This window comes from Octopus bimaculoides, chromosome 4 (assembly GCF_046866305.1).
Source record: "Octopus bimaculoides isolate indiv1 chromosome 4, ASM4686630v1, whole genome shotgun sequence".
NCBI lineage: Eukaryota > Metazoa > Mollusca > Cephalopoda > Octopoda > Octopodidae > Octopus > Octopus bimaculoides.
The window spans coordinates 83,050,616-83,065,584 of NC_142931.1; the positions used below are offsets into that span (position 1 = coordinate 83,050,616).

The 14,969-nt window shown below is 32.8% G+C and overlaps 1 protein-coding gene across 1 annotated transcript in view; it reads left to right on the plus strand.

The window, feature by feature from the left end:
- The window catches only part of LOC106882595 (zinc finger protein 704), a 138,173-nt gene that overhangs the window by 89,686 nt on the left and 33,518 nt on the right, over positions 1-14,969 (plus strand). Inside the window, exon 4 of the mRNA XM_052967172.2 lies at positions 10,547-10,647. Coding sequence (XP_052823132.1) covers positions 10,547-10,647 — 101 coding nt within the window. The remainder of the gene's footprint in view (positions 1-10,546; positions 10,648-14,969) is intronic.

Consider the following 14,969-nt stretch of genomic DNA (forward strand, 5'->3'; position numbering starts at 1 on the left):
GAACTGAAATAGGACATTGACCCCTTCATAATCAGCCTCTTACTCTTCCTCTTATTCACCATCCCCCTTTCCCTTCATCACCTCTTATCTTACACCACTACAACCATGAAAGAATTACTACTGCTTCTACAACTTACTGTTCTGCTATCATCAGGCTACAACAACTATTATTACTGCTACTACTAGCCCCTTATTACTAGTATACATATATGCATACTACTAGTACTACTACTACATTTGACTGTTACAACGTATTTACATTATGATACATAGTTGACTATTTTAATGTACTACTGTTTCTAGTACATATAACAGATATATACGTATATGTATGTGTGTATATGTACACACACACACACACACATATCTGTATGCATATGTATACACACATGTATATATTTATATATATATATATATATATATATATATATATGTTTGTATGTATATATACATATGTGTGTTTGTAAATATATGTATATATATTTTGCTTAGGCTTTATATGCTAATAACCTGGTGTTAGAACTTGATATCCATATGCTTTAGAATGAAACATCAGTTGAGTACAGAGCAGTAATAACAAATCAACATGACAAAGGAACAAACAATTATGTTATGAACTTTGTTAGCTTACAGCCATTTCTGCTATAATATGCAATGTACTCATAGTTGAATGTTTAAGTATCAGTGAATAGCTTCATTGTAGCTTCAAACATGAAGTGAAGCACATTACATTTTATAGCAGAAACAACTGTAAGCTAATAATTGTGTGTGTGTGTGTGTGTGCACTTACATACATACATATATATACATGGTCTGATCAATAAGTATCCGGATTGTTGCCATAGTAACAAAGCTAAAGCACACAGAGTGAAGCTGCTTGGCACAGATTGACCTTGAACTCTGATGTGTATGCTCACTAAGTTTTAACGTTCTAGCTCATTTTACTGTTTACAGCAGTGTTTGGAAGGAAGGTGTGTAGCATGTGATCATTGCTTTGACCATGACAGAGAAAATTGAGCAGAGAATCTGAATCAAATTTTGCCAAAAGCATGGCAATACCTGCTCAGAAGCCTATGCAAAGGTTTCAAAAAGTTTTCATCATTCTCAACATAATCAAGGAGATCTTGTGCAACTGAAACCCAAGTGTCTTTTTGGTCAGCTGAAAGTAAGTAATAATGGACTGAACTGAACCGTAATTAATCAGCACATCCTCTGATAACTCACAGATGGTAATTCAATGACTTTCTCTCACAGCTGCATGCACATCTGCAATGTTTTTATCAGTTCTGCTGGTTGTGGGTCTCCCAGAGCGTTTGTTAATATTGACATTTTTTCAGCCATCTTGGAAACATCCGAACCACTCATACACTTGTATGCAGCTCATACACTCCTCTCCATACACTTTCTGCAACTTTGCGTAAGCCTCTGAGCAGATATCACCATGACAACTTTCTTTGTCATGGTCAATGCGTCAATCACTTGCTACACACCTTCCTTCCAAGCTCTGCTGTAAACAGTGGAAGTGAATTAAAAAACAGTCCGAATACTTATTGATCAGACCTTATATATATATATATATATATATATATATATATATATATATATATATATATATATATAAATATTTAGTAAATGGGGTAAAACGCATATGTTAAATGAATTCTTTTATTTCCAACATGTCTTACGGTTAAGCTGGTTCCTATGTATTTCCCTGAAGAGAAGATTACATCCTTATCAACATCACCTATTCCTATGGAAGGTATAATTTGTAATCTTCGAAACATATGTTGGAAATAAAAGAATTCATTTAATATATGCGTTTTACTCTATTTACTAAATTTTTATATATTTACTCAAGTACCCAAAATAACAAGGGGTTTCTACCTCATAAACAGGAGTTACACCACAGTCATTTTGTGATCTTTGCTACCCTGGTATCTATTAACCAATTTATTTTGTCCTAGTTAATTATTAACTTAGAGAAAATAAATACATATAATAAAATATATATATATATATATATATATATAACTAATTTAGAGACGGACCACCACTCTACAACTCAGTCAACTCAGAACCCATCCAAATCCATGCTGTGTGGCATATACCATCTTAATATATCTGATGTTTTAATCTAAAAATTTAAATTAAATAACATATTATATAAATAAATCATATAATTAAATCATAGAAATATTAATTTTAAAAATTTAGAAGGCAAATATATAAATTGAACAGTAAAAATTAATATGATAATATTCAGTATGGAAGTATTGGATGGTTTAATTTATATATTTATATATATATGTGTGTGTGTGTGTGATTCTATAATTTAACTTGAATGAGTTGTGGATTAAACCAGTGAAATTTTGGATATGTTAATCCCTTACAATCAGTCAAGAGTTGTCCGTTAAAATTCTGTTCTGTTTCTCCTTTATCTCTATTCTATGAATCTGAAGTGTAATCTTATATTCCTGTGAAGTATTTCAAATTAATAATTAGAGCAATTGATCTTAAATTACTGTTATTTAAATCTTTGAAATATCCTGTGAACAGAGACAACTGCTGTTCAGATATAACATTTCAGTGTTTCAGAAATGTAGTTTAAATAAGGGAGTTTTGAACGGCAAATGCTATGTAGTTTAATAAGGGAACACCTAAAACATCATAAATCAAACTCTAATCATCAATTTTTACCAGTTGCCTTGCTTCCCATCATTTTGATTTTTGACATTTACAAATATAGATATTTATGAAAAAAAAAAAATTAGCTCATTGATTTTTTTGATATTGTGAATGATAATAATGTTGCTGTCACCTTTTTCAATTATGTCTGATTGTACCTTTCATATTATTCTCTCTTTTATAAAAGGTCATTTTAAACAGATTGATATCGAGAATTGATTAAAGGTCATTCAAAACTATTTAAGTAGCTAGAATAATTATCTGTAAAAACATTCTCTTAGACAAGTTATTGATGGCTCTTTTATGTGGGCCCCATGATATATAAATTATTTAGGTTAGGAAAAAATGAATAAAGACGTTAAGTGTTTATCTGATCAAATACCCAGAATGAATAACTTGGCTGTGTAGTTAAGTATGTTTGTTTTACAAACATGTTGTTTTGGGTTCAAACTTACCGTGTTGGACCTTACCTTCTGTGTAGAATTTTGTTGTGCAGAAAACCACTAAACAGATGTTTTGAAATGAAAATATGTGTTCTACTTGAGTTTCATAGACACTTCCTTGTCATAGCATTTGGAAAATTGCAACCAGCAATGCTGTTTGTTCACAAAGTAAATACTTTATAACAAGTATAGGATTTTACCAAAGAACTTTACTTTTAAATGGAAGTCATTGAATTATTTTTAATATTATTTGATATAACCATGCAATGAATAAATAACATTTCATTGTTTTGTTGTAAATAGACTAAACAAAGTTGTCTATGTAAAACATTTATCATAAGCATGATGTTTTAGCAGTTAGACATAAGGTAGTGATGTAACAGATTATCACTGATTCGCAAAATACCTAATTAACCTTGATTCTCTTAATGTGTGATCTGAACCTGGGAAATAGAATGTATTGTTGTTTAGCTCCAGGTCATTCCTATATTCCAAAGTGTTCGATTCATGACCAATGAGTTATCTTTTTAAACTTTAGAACTACTTTATCCAAAATATTTATCTTTTACTAAGATGGTAGTGTGTGATTTGAGAGGCTTTTGGTTGTTATTTCTAGCAGCTTGAGTAACCATCTACAGGCTTCCTCATTAGCTTGATAGATTAAGCTGAGATGAGCTAGGTATCGTAAGTATTATATATTGAATGATATCATGACAGAGGTGGCTATTGTATTTTGAACCTGTGTTGAAAATGTGACAGTTATTACAATACCAATATTAAACTCGACTCATTCCATCAGTAGGTTAGATAAGCCCTTTACAAGCATAACTACAGCCTCAGGGGTTTGTTTTTCAATCAGAATCTATTCTCAGCTGGACTACTCCAAGCATAGTCACTTAATGTACTTTATCATGCTAACACCATTTTCAAATTTATCTCACACAGAACTTCTTAGCAAATTTTTTTTATCTCTGATGATGGTTACTAAAATAGAAAATTAAAATAAAGCTTTATTTATTTACTATTTGCACTAAAGTGGATACATAAATAAATAAATGCTTAAAGTATTAATAATATAGATATCATTTTAGTATTTCATAACTAAGTCAAACATGGCTGAATTGAAGCCAAAATCAGGACTTTTAACTAAAAATAATACAAATCTGAACATAACAACAAAATTTGAAATAAAACAAATCTATTCATTTGGGAACTAAATTTCAATTATGAAGTGCTTATTCAATATGTCAGTATGCCAACCTTAGACAGAAATATTTATTTCTAATGTCAATAGTTGGCCTGATGCCATTGTGCATGAAGATTGCATTCTACAAACAATTTTCTCTTTGTTCTAAAATCATTGTTTTAACATTAATGTTTTCCACTAACATAAATTCTGTTGCTTAGAGGTAGTATATTCAAACTAAGGATATCATTTTTCCTTAACCAGTATATGTTCAGTAGGTTTATAAATTCATATATTTTTATTATGAATTGTTAGCATGGTAGGTTTACAATTTAATTGCTCAACAAATGTGGGAGGAGTGCCTTTTATGGTATACACAATATAAAGTGTTGTGTGCATACATCAATGACTGATGCATCTGGACACATCTTCAGTGATGTGCCTGGTATCATCAAGTATTTTGGGTCTTTCTACATCATACATCCTCCTCCAAGTGACCCAGCTGGGGCTGATCCGACCCCAGCTTGTGTCCAGATGGCCAACTAACTACCCTATGGCTCTCCTCTTTTGATCCACAGCCATCGTGAAGCCCTCTCTGCCGTATTGGTGGTACTGCAGATGGCCTTCCTCCTTCTCACTCCCTCGATACCCAAACTGCTGAAGACTCTTGTCAGGGAATAGGCTGTGAAACCCCTGCATCCAACCTCCACTGGGAAACACCTCACTCTCCAACCAGACCTGTGTACTTGGAGAGCTTTCTCTCAAAAGCTTCTTCCAGGCGATCTTCCCATAGGACAGTCAGCTCCAGTAGCACCACTTGCTTGGTGGACACGATGACAATGTCTGGTTGCAGGGTGGTGACCACAATGTGGCCAGGGAACTTAAGCTGATACTCAAGATCCACCAGTAGCTGCCTGTCTCTTGCAGATGTTAGGATGCCCACCGATGTTTTTCTGGCTGGGGTTAGCTGACAAAAGGCGATGGTTTTCTTGGAGAGTAAATATCTTGTATTAATCTTGTCTAATTTAATAAGTGATATAAACATGTTCAAAAGTCTTGAGAAATATGTCAGCCAAGAACAGTGTAGAATACATACTTGCAAGGATTCCTTTTTGTTGTACAACTGTATTCCTATAATGGCAGTCAAAAGCTAGTTGTAATTTGTTGCTAGATACATCTGTCATGGTAATTGGTCATGGTAGCCCACTGGACAGTCAATCATGAAGATCTTATAATAACTGGAACAAGATGAGACAGGGTTATCAGTGGTGTAAATGTGGTTATGTAATTAATATGTTCTCTTTTCAGTTTTGTGGTTCTGGATTCAATTTCACTGTGTAGTATCTTGGGCAAGTGTCTTTTACCATAGTTTTGAGCTAACCAATGAATAAATCACAGATATACTAGAATATGATGATCACAATTGATATGTCTTCGATCATAGGTCTACTTGATCAGGGCTAAATTCCAACCAGTAGCGTAACTAGGTGGGGGCAGGGGGGGCACGTGCCCCAGGTGCTGATTCAAGGGGGGGGGACCTCATCAAAAGCAAGAAAGATGAGACTTTAAACAATTGTATTTTTTTTATTACATCTCATTTCACACATTAGGTTTTTTTAATGATTCAATCGGGGAAGTTGGTGCATTAAATGATTAAAATAAGGAGGTTTCGTAAAAGTAAACATTAAAAAAATACATTTTGAATTACAGGCTGTACCGAACTGGCAGGTAAATGAACCCTGGTAAAGTATTTATTCTGAAAATATTGCTTTAAAACATTAATTACTTGTAACAAATAAGTACTATATAATATTGTAGATTTTGTAATGGGAGGGAGTGCATTTTTGCAGCTTCCCCTGGGCACAGTTTACCCTAGCTATGCCACTGATTCCAACAGCAACATAATCCAGTTTAGTGTTATATTTCTATAATGTACCTCTTTATTATTTATCAATATATCATATAGGTGCAGGCATAGTAAAATGTTTGCTTCCCAACCACATAGTTTCAGGTTTAATCCCACTGAATGTCACCTTGAGCAAGTATCTTTTATAGTTCTGGACTGGCTAAAGACTTATGAGTGTAAACATATCTTATCATGGGGAAATATTACCTTACTTGAAAACAGATGAGGGTTGGCAACAGGAAGAGCATCCAGCTGTAGAAAACTGAACCTCAACAAATTCCATCTCGCCCATGTGAGCACGGAAAAGTGAATCATACCACATAACCTATTACAGATATTCTTAACTCATATAGCAGATGCCCATCATTCTCAAGTCTTGTTTGAATTTTTATTTCATTGACTGATGATTTTCTTAGTTGTGAATGAAGCTGGTTTCAAAATCTCTGCTGCTTTCTGTTTGGGATTTCACCAATTAAAGACAAGGAATTTGATCTAGGGTTTGTTGATAGGTTAAATTTGGATTCTGTAGATCAGTGTCGAAGACTGTTGTGATACAATAATCTTAAAAGTTTACACCCCTCATTCCCTCAGAATTCTCTTGTATTATTCGCCAAGCAAGGATGCCTTGATTTGCTGAAAGTAGCAGTTAAATTTCCTTCATATCATGCCCTATTTTTTCGTATATGACACAACTCATTAGATAATATAATCATACATATCCTTAAAATGACAGGATGCCCACAACTAGAATGCTTTTGACATACATCTGTTCAATCAAGATTGACCTGGGGTTAAACAATAACTCTAATTATCAGAGAATGAAATAGGGGGAGAGCTGCTTTTGCTTTTTTTTTTCTTTCTTCTTTTTTACATATTTATTTATTTACTTGATGAATCAAGATTGTTTTTTTCATGTTAGATGGAAGTGGTGCTGTATGTTTTATGTGCATTATAATTTGTTGTGGCTGGTTGTTAACTGCAATAACTGTTCTGTCTGCAATAAACATACACACATACTCTCTCTCTCTCTCCCTCTCTCACACACACTCTCACATGCACATAGACACATGCAGGCACTATTTATGTGTTATTGCTTAACCTTGAAACCACCCAAACAGTAAATTCCATCCTCTTGTAAATTATGCTATAATCAAAAAGCAAATTAAATTTAAAAAATAAAACAAACAAAAATATAGCCATCAAATCCCTTTTCTCCTCCCTTAACTATTTATTTATTTCCATATCCCCTCCCACTTAATGTTACTCCCTACTGTAGTTTTTAACACTTTCTCTAACATCTGTAACAGATTAACAGAGATGGAAACTATAAAAAAAAGCATTGCAGCCACCAGGACAAACATCTCACAGACACACCTCTAGACAATTGAAATGTCATCTGTTGTTCTGCTGCAGCATAGTGGTTTAGACAGTCGAAAAGGTTGTGTGAGGGTGATACGAATGTATTTTGTTTTCTTTCTTGAACATAAATTTATTTTTAAACACTAAACTTTAAATATTTTTGTTTTTATGGCTTCTCCTCTTTGTGTTATATATTTCTTGAGTTTTTTTCCTTTGGTGTTTGAAAATTTATATCTGTCGAGAATGTTTGTTTTTGTTTATCTAACCCTCAAAATGATAATGCTTATGCAAAAAAATTGGTCTAATTGCTTTGTGGTAAGTAGCAAATGATAAAACTCATAATCTTTGATGACTGCTCTCACAGAGTGATAACCTTTACATGTACAATATTACCCAAACTGCATCACAAAAAAAAGCAAAAAGACCCTGACAGTCCTCTTCAAGAACAGAAAAACTTGAGCTCTGATCACTTACTGATCTTCTACAAGGATCAAATGTGACCAATCCACTTTAGAGTACCCTTCGCATACTGGGTCAGTGATGCTGCTACATGCACAAACATGCTAAAATACATTCAAAAGAAACCATTCACCTTATTGACAAAGATTCGCTTGCCAATGCTCTACAACCATTTGCTGATAGCAGTGGTTATACCATGTTTTTCTTTTCTTTGCACCTTGTATCGCTACTGCAATGGTTTCTGCTCTTATGAACTAACCGGCTGTCTACTACTCTATCCAGGCCCAATTAATGCATTTGTCTCTTCTCCTCTCATCACTCCGCCCATTAAACTTTATATTTGACAATTTTACAATCATTCCACACCATATCATAGCTATTTGAAATTATCTTCTTTGTCCACATTTTATTCTACAGGGATCAAACATCAATAAGTTCAATTTTGAACATTAATCTCGTCCATCTCACCAATCTGGTTTGGTTTGCAAAGGTTATGGATGCTACCTTTCCTTCAACTAAATAAAATTTATAAAAATCGCAGCTTTAATTTCATTGAGTTATGTTAAAGCTTTTATTCTAACTTACCTATTATCTGTCCTCTATTTGAACTTGGAATCTCTGATATTAAGCTTAATCTTAAAGACAGTTTTCAATATTCACTCTTAAAGACAGTTTTCAATATTCACTGACTTTAAGACGGTGAGCTGGCAGAATCATTACTAAGCTGGGTAAAATGCTTAGCGGCATTTTATGTGTCTACATTATGAATTCAAATTCCATCGAGATCAACTTTTCATCCTTTCAAGGTCAATAAAATAAATACCAGTCAAGTACTGGAGTCAATGTAACTGACTAGCACTTTACTCCAAACTTGCTAGCCTTGTAACAAAATTTGATACCAATATTCACTGACTTCAGATATTTAGGAGAAAATGAAAGAACAGCATTTTCTTTGTGACCTAGTTTTACATCTAAATTGGAACCACTTTACTCATATTTTCTTTTCTTTGGGCCAAGATATGCATATTCTATGTATACATCTTCTCCTTCTCGTAAATCTGTGGGCAAATGTCTAAAAAAAAGTGCTTATCTGAGAATTACTTATCATACATTCTATGTACACAATATCTATTACCATAATTTAATATGTTTATGAATTATCAGAGATTGGCTGATGAGTCTGCTAAATGAAATAAGGATGATCTTTTAAAGCCTAAAGCTAGGTTTTATAAAGAAACAACTGTAAGTGATTAAATCAAGAGTAAATTAACTTTGATATATTACTGGTATATACATTTTTTGTTTTTGCTGTTTAGTCCAGATTAGTCATGTTCAAGCTGACCTATAATCAACGTACTAGCTTTGACCATTCCATCTTTTTTGTGTACCAGGAACTATATTGTCTATTGTACCTTCCTTTATTTAAGATGAATAGATAGGATTTGAAGGTAATTCAGTTGCTATTTCTGTCAAACAACCATATAGAGGGTACCACATTGGCTTGGCTGGTATATGCTTTATTGACTACAGAGAAATGGGGAACAAATTCAATCTTGTCACAGATTGAACTCCACAAACAAAATTCATTGAAACATTTATTGTGGTATGCAGTGTATCAGCTGTTTCTATTGCTTATCAAATGAGAAAATAATATATCCCTTATTTTAATGTAGTCTCTTATAATGAAGAATCTTGTGCCGTGATTCTTCCATCAAAATATATCCTCTGCTCTGTATTTCATATCATTATGATACATTGCCCAAGTAATAATTAAAACCTTTCTTTGACTTAGTTTTATCAGTTTCTGCTTTCACTACTTTAATTGCTTATGTTACTGATTAACTTGAGATTTTGTTTCATAACCAAAATCAACAGTTATTCATATTCAACAAAGTCTTTTGTTTTTGTTGTTGTTGTTGTTTCTTATCTATTGAATTATTGAATAAATAAGGCAAATTAATATTTACAACATTTACTTCTACTGATTTTGTTAAAGATATTACTTATAAGTATATACTGTATCATAATTGATGCAATATCTGATATTGAAATATCTTTTCTAAGACAGACTTTAAAATAAATCTATGTTAGTTGATGTCAACCTTTAGACAAGTGTTGGCTACCTTTGTAATATTAGGTCTCTCTTCACTAAGAGCAAGAATATAACTTGGTTTTCTTTTATTTTTGAGCCCTACATGCTATTGACATTCTAATGTGATGCTGTTGCTGATGTTTAGTCTCTGGTGAGTACTGATCTAGCAGACCTATGACCAAAAGCATTCTAATCATTCCATAGCATCCCATCATTTTCCAATGTTCAGAGAATTCAAGATCACATTATCCAATGTATTCTTTTCTAAAATGGTAAGACATGATTTGAAGGAGATTTGGCACCTATTTCTAGCAGGTCAAGTAATCATATAGATATTTCCCACATCAGTTCACTATGCTTATATTGGTATGTATTTATGAAAATATTAACTGTTGAAGGTTTCTCTTCTATTACAGGTTCAAGTACGAACAGTGTTTCAGTGTACATGGCCAGGCTGTTGTAAAACACACAGTACATGTGCTGGTATTGAGAAACACGTACGGATAAAACATCTCAGGTTAGTTATGTTGTTCTTTAGAATATTATTTTGGTTTTTGTTTAACCATCCAGTGTTCAGTTTCCATAACAAGACCTCTTCTCATATACAAATGTATCCCAACTGTGTGTGTGTGTGTGTGTGAATAGAACAGATAAGTGGGGTGAGAGAGAAAAGAATATAATATTCTTTTACGTGTTTGTCATTAGGCTGCAGCCATACTGAGGTATGGTGTCAGAGGACCTGCCCCTTCTGCCAGATGAAACCAATAAAAAAAAATGTCTTCTACCTAGAGCTGAGGGCAAACTAACAAGCCCTCTGATGGACCTTGTTCATTTGTTTTACTTTTTTTTTTTTCTATACTGCATGAATTATCTGGATACTTATTTAAGATTAAAAGATCTACAACTATCCTGGTCTAAGAATTCAACATGCTTTAAGCATAAAATGCTATTTTGCTGTTATTCTTTGACTGGAAGGTTCTAATGCTTATTTCACCATTAGTTTGTAAAAGCATTTTTTACACATTTCAAGAAAAGCAGAAATTTGTGAATTCTAAAGATAAATCTACTATGAAATCATCTATCTAGGTTTCTGCTTAAGAGGTGAGGATCACTTTAGAAGGAGCATTTAGGGGAGAGGATATAAAGGATTTCACTATACATTACTATTTAGGAAAAAAAAATAACTATGTATACTGTAACATTGTTTGGTTAAGAAAATAGCTCTGACAAACATGCTTTTTAGTTTTGTAAGTAGCAACTTTTTTCAGTAGAAATATTAATGCAATCTATTTTACAAAATAGTTTGCAAAATGTTTATACTGTTTTATCTTTATTGTCATTCTTTACAATTTAAGAATATTTATAAATTATATATCAGATATATGAGATAATATATGATAATATAACAGATGAATGGCTTGGGTCAAAAGCCTTTGTGTTGCTTATTAAAAAAGTTAATTGATTTTTGAGCTGGAAATAGCTGGCTGTTATCCTTACAATAACTTAACATCAGTGCATAGAAATGAGATTTGGTAATAGACTTTGCCAAGTCTGAAATGTTTCTTTCCTTTTGACTAATAAATGGTTTGATTATCTTCTCTGCTTCATGTAGCTTGTACAACCAAGATAAATGAAGCAACTTTAACAGTTTCTAGTTGTAATATGCCAATATTCCATATTCCACTCAAGAAGTCTATGTTATATGAAGTGGAGTTTGTAATCCCTGGTGAGAGAGAATACTGGCACTTTAAGCAAGGCTCATTATGAAAGAGAGAGAGAGAGAAAAGTTATCACTCCAATAAAGGACTTTACTTGAGACTCTACAACTATTACGGTTCTCATCTCTCCGTGGCATACAAATTTCACTGAATAGTTTTCTCATACAAACCACCACTGGTATACTCTTCCTATCCAACATTTTTTGTCAAAGTCTGCTGGAAAATGCTTTGTTTTCTTACCTGTAATTTGATTGATAACTTGCTTTAATTTATTGGTAGCTTGCTTACTACACCTGCAATACTTGTGATAACTACACCATACCTTTTAACTACATTCATTTTATTAGGGTGTTTAACCATATCATGTGTACATTTATAAGAAGCCAAGTAAGTTATTAATTTTGTAAATGTCCAAAATATTCTCATCCTATTCTACTGATACTTTAGCCAACTTTAAAAATTTGTCTAACCAACAACTAAGCTAAAACCGATGTAATGAATGGACAGAAATCTTTAAACTTTATAGTCTAAATGATTTTAACATTATTTAGTTTTATTTTTTTATCTTGCCATTCATTCATTCATTCATTCATTTTATACCTCTGGGATTAATAAAATATCTATCAGTTGTCTTCTGGGGATTTATTCAGGTAGCAGTATCTCTCCTGCCCCTTGCTAATTTGTGGCTTTGTGGCAGTGTTAGAAATCCAATCATTATCATTATTTATCAGCTAGTACTGATAAATAATATGACAGATGCACCACATATCCTATTCTACTAAAACTCATCTAAAATATGCTATACATTATTGTAAAATCTTTCTTGAAGTCTGTTCCAAGATAGCAGTTTACTAGTGCTTATTCATAAACTGTAAATTACAACATCTATATTGTCATAATCCATGAATGTAGCTTTCCTTGTTTAGTCATAATCCATGAATGAATGTTTCCATCTTTAGTAATGACTTATGAGTGAAAGTTTCTGTTTGATATAATCTATGAAAGAAGATTTCTATGTTTAGTCATAATCAATGAGTGTAGGTTTCTATGTTTAGTTATAACCCATAAATGACAATTCCTATGTTTTCAAATATGTGGAATGGAAACAGATAAGTGGATAAAGCAACAGACTTAGATTATTATTTCATAATCTCTCTGAAGGTATTTTGATCTGACCCTTAAGATTAGTTTACTTCAGTTGAACAAGCTAGAGAATATCTGTTGGAACTGCTAGAAAAATCTACCTGTAATAGACTAGTTTCTTCTAATTTGGGTTATATTTTTTTCTCTCTTACTTAGTATGACAGGAATTAAAGCTAAGTGCTATCCAGGTTAACTGCTATGGTTTTTAACTGATAAGAGAGAGATTATGGCACCAGAAAGATTGTTACAAGTTTTGAAGTTCAACAAACTCAGTCACTTACACATAGTATAAGTATTTGAAGAATGATAATTGAAAATTTTTGATTCCAGCACACATTTGCTCTTTCCTGCAAAACATTTGCTGACCTACTTTCTGATGGACATTTTTAATAAGTTCCCCAGCATTTAGATATTTTTCAACATTGGGAAATGTCATATTTTCATATTACTTTATTTTTTTATTTATTGTGTTTCATTACAAAACATGAAAAAAAAAATATTAAAAGCAAACAATAACTTGCAGGAAAGACCAACAATTCCAGTGTTTCATGCTGCATGTGACATTTTCCTTTTGGCAAAAAGTTGCAACTCAACACATAGAGGGAATGTTACAATCAAGTATTTAATTTGCTTTGTGTACAAAAAAAAAAAAAGCAATTGTTTGGTATTGATTTACAGAGTTACTACTTTTGTTTTAATTAACAAATTACTAATTAAAGAGGAAAAAAACTACTATTAAAAAGTAACACTTTGAAGAACAAAAACAAAATGCTGTCAAGTGTTTGCTGTTTGCTGATATCTCTTCTCATGTTAAAAAATTTCTAATTTATTTCTGTAGCTCTGAAATGTTGTTTAATATATTTTATTGACACTACAACACATAGTTATTATCTTTCAGAGGACAACACCACTCTAAGTGGCTAAATGGTTGGGTTTCCAGTCTACTAAATTAAAACTGAAATGATCAAAATGATTACGTGTAATATCTTGTTCTCTTTAGACAAAGCTTATTGTTCTAGTTACCTAAATTGAAAGAGAGTCTCCTCTTTGATCCTGCATTCAAATATCTATGGAGTTATTTAGTTCAATTTTGGTCTTGCTTGAGCAGACTCATGATCAAAGACACTCCAGCTGTGACTATTCCATTTCACTTTTCAGGCATTGTGAACCCCCAGACTACATAGTTCGATATGGTTTCTCTCTTTTTCTATTTTTAAGATGGTAATGTTTGATTTCAGGCAGATTTAGCTTCTATTTCTAGCAGAACGAGCAGCCACATAGAAACTTCCTCTTTGGCTAATATAAAATTATCTATGATCTGCCTAATTTAGAAGTTACTTATTCATTTTAATAATATAATAATAAAATTATTGTGTATAGTGCTCAGGTGCACTACAACCCATCAAAAGTGCATGTATAGTATATAGAATTATGTACAAAAGTTAGGAAACTGAACAGTGTATGAGTCATGATATACATGTGTACATGTATACGGAGCAGGGGATATCAGGTGTAGTGTTGGTGAATTTCAGGAAGCATGGAGGTTTTAAAGGATGCAATGTCTTGGCAACTAACAACTGATGCAGATAGCTTGTTCCATGCTTCAGCAACTCTGTGTGTGAAAAAATGTTTCTGATAGTCATGGGAGCTGTTCTGTTTTTTGACTTTGTAGGCATGCCCATGTGTGTTAGACACATGGAGCTCAAAAAGGTGTTCAAGGTGGTTGTTAGCACAATGGTTAATTATTATGTGGGTGTTTACTTAGTCAGTTGCCACATGTTGGAGTGTCAATGTAACTATGGCCAGGGAAGCAAGGCATTCAGAGTATGGTAGATGCCTCATGGAGGGTATTCACTTGGTTGTATGTCTCTGAACAGTTTCCAGGAGGTCAATGTCCTGAACAAAATAGGGGTTCCAGATTGGTGATGCAAATTCCAAGTGTAGCTGCACCATAGTCATATACAGCCTTAAATAGATA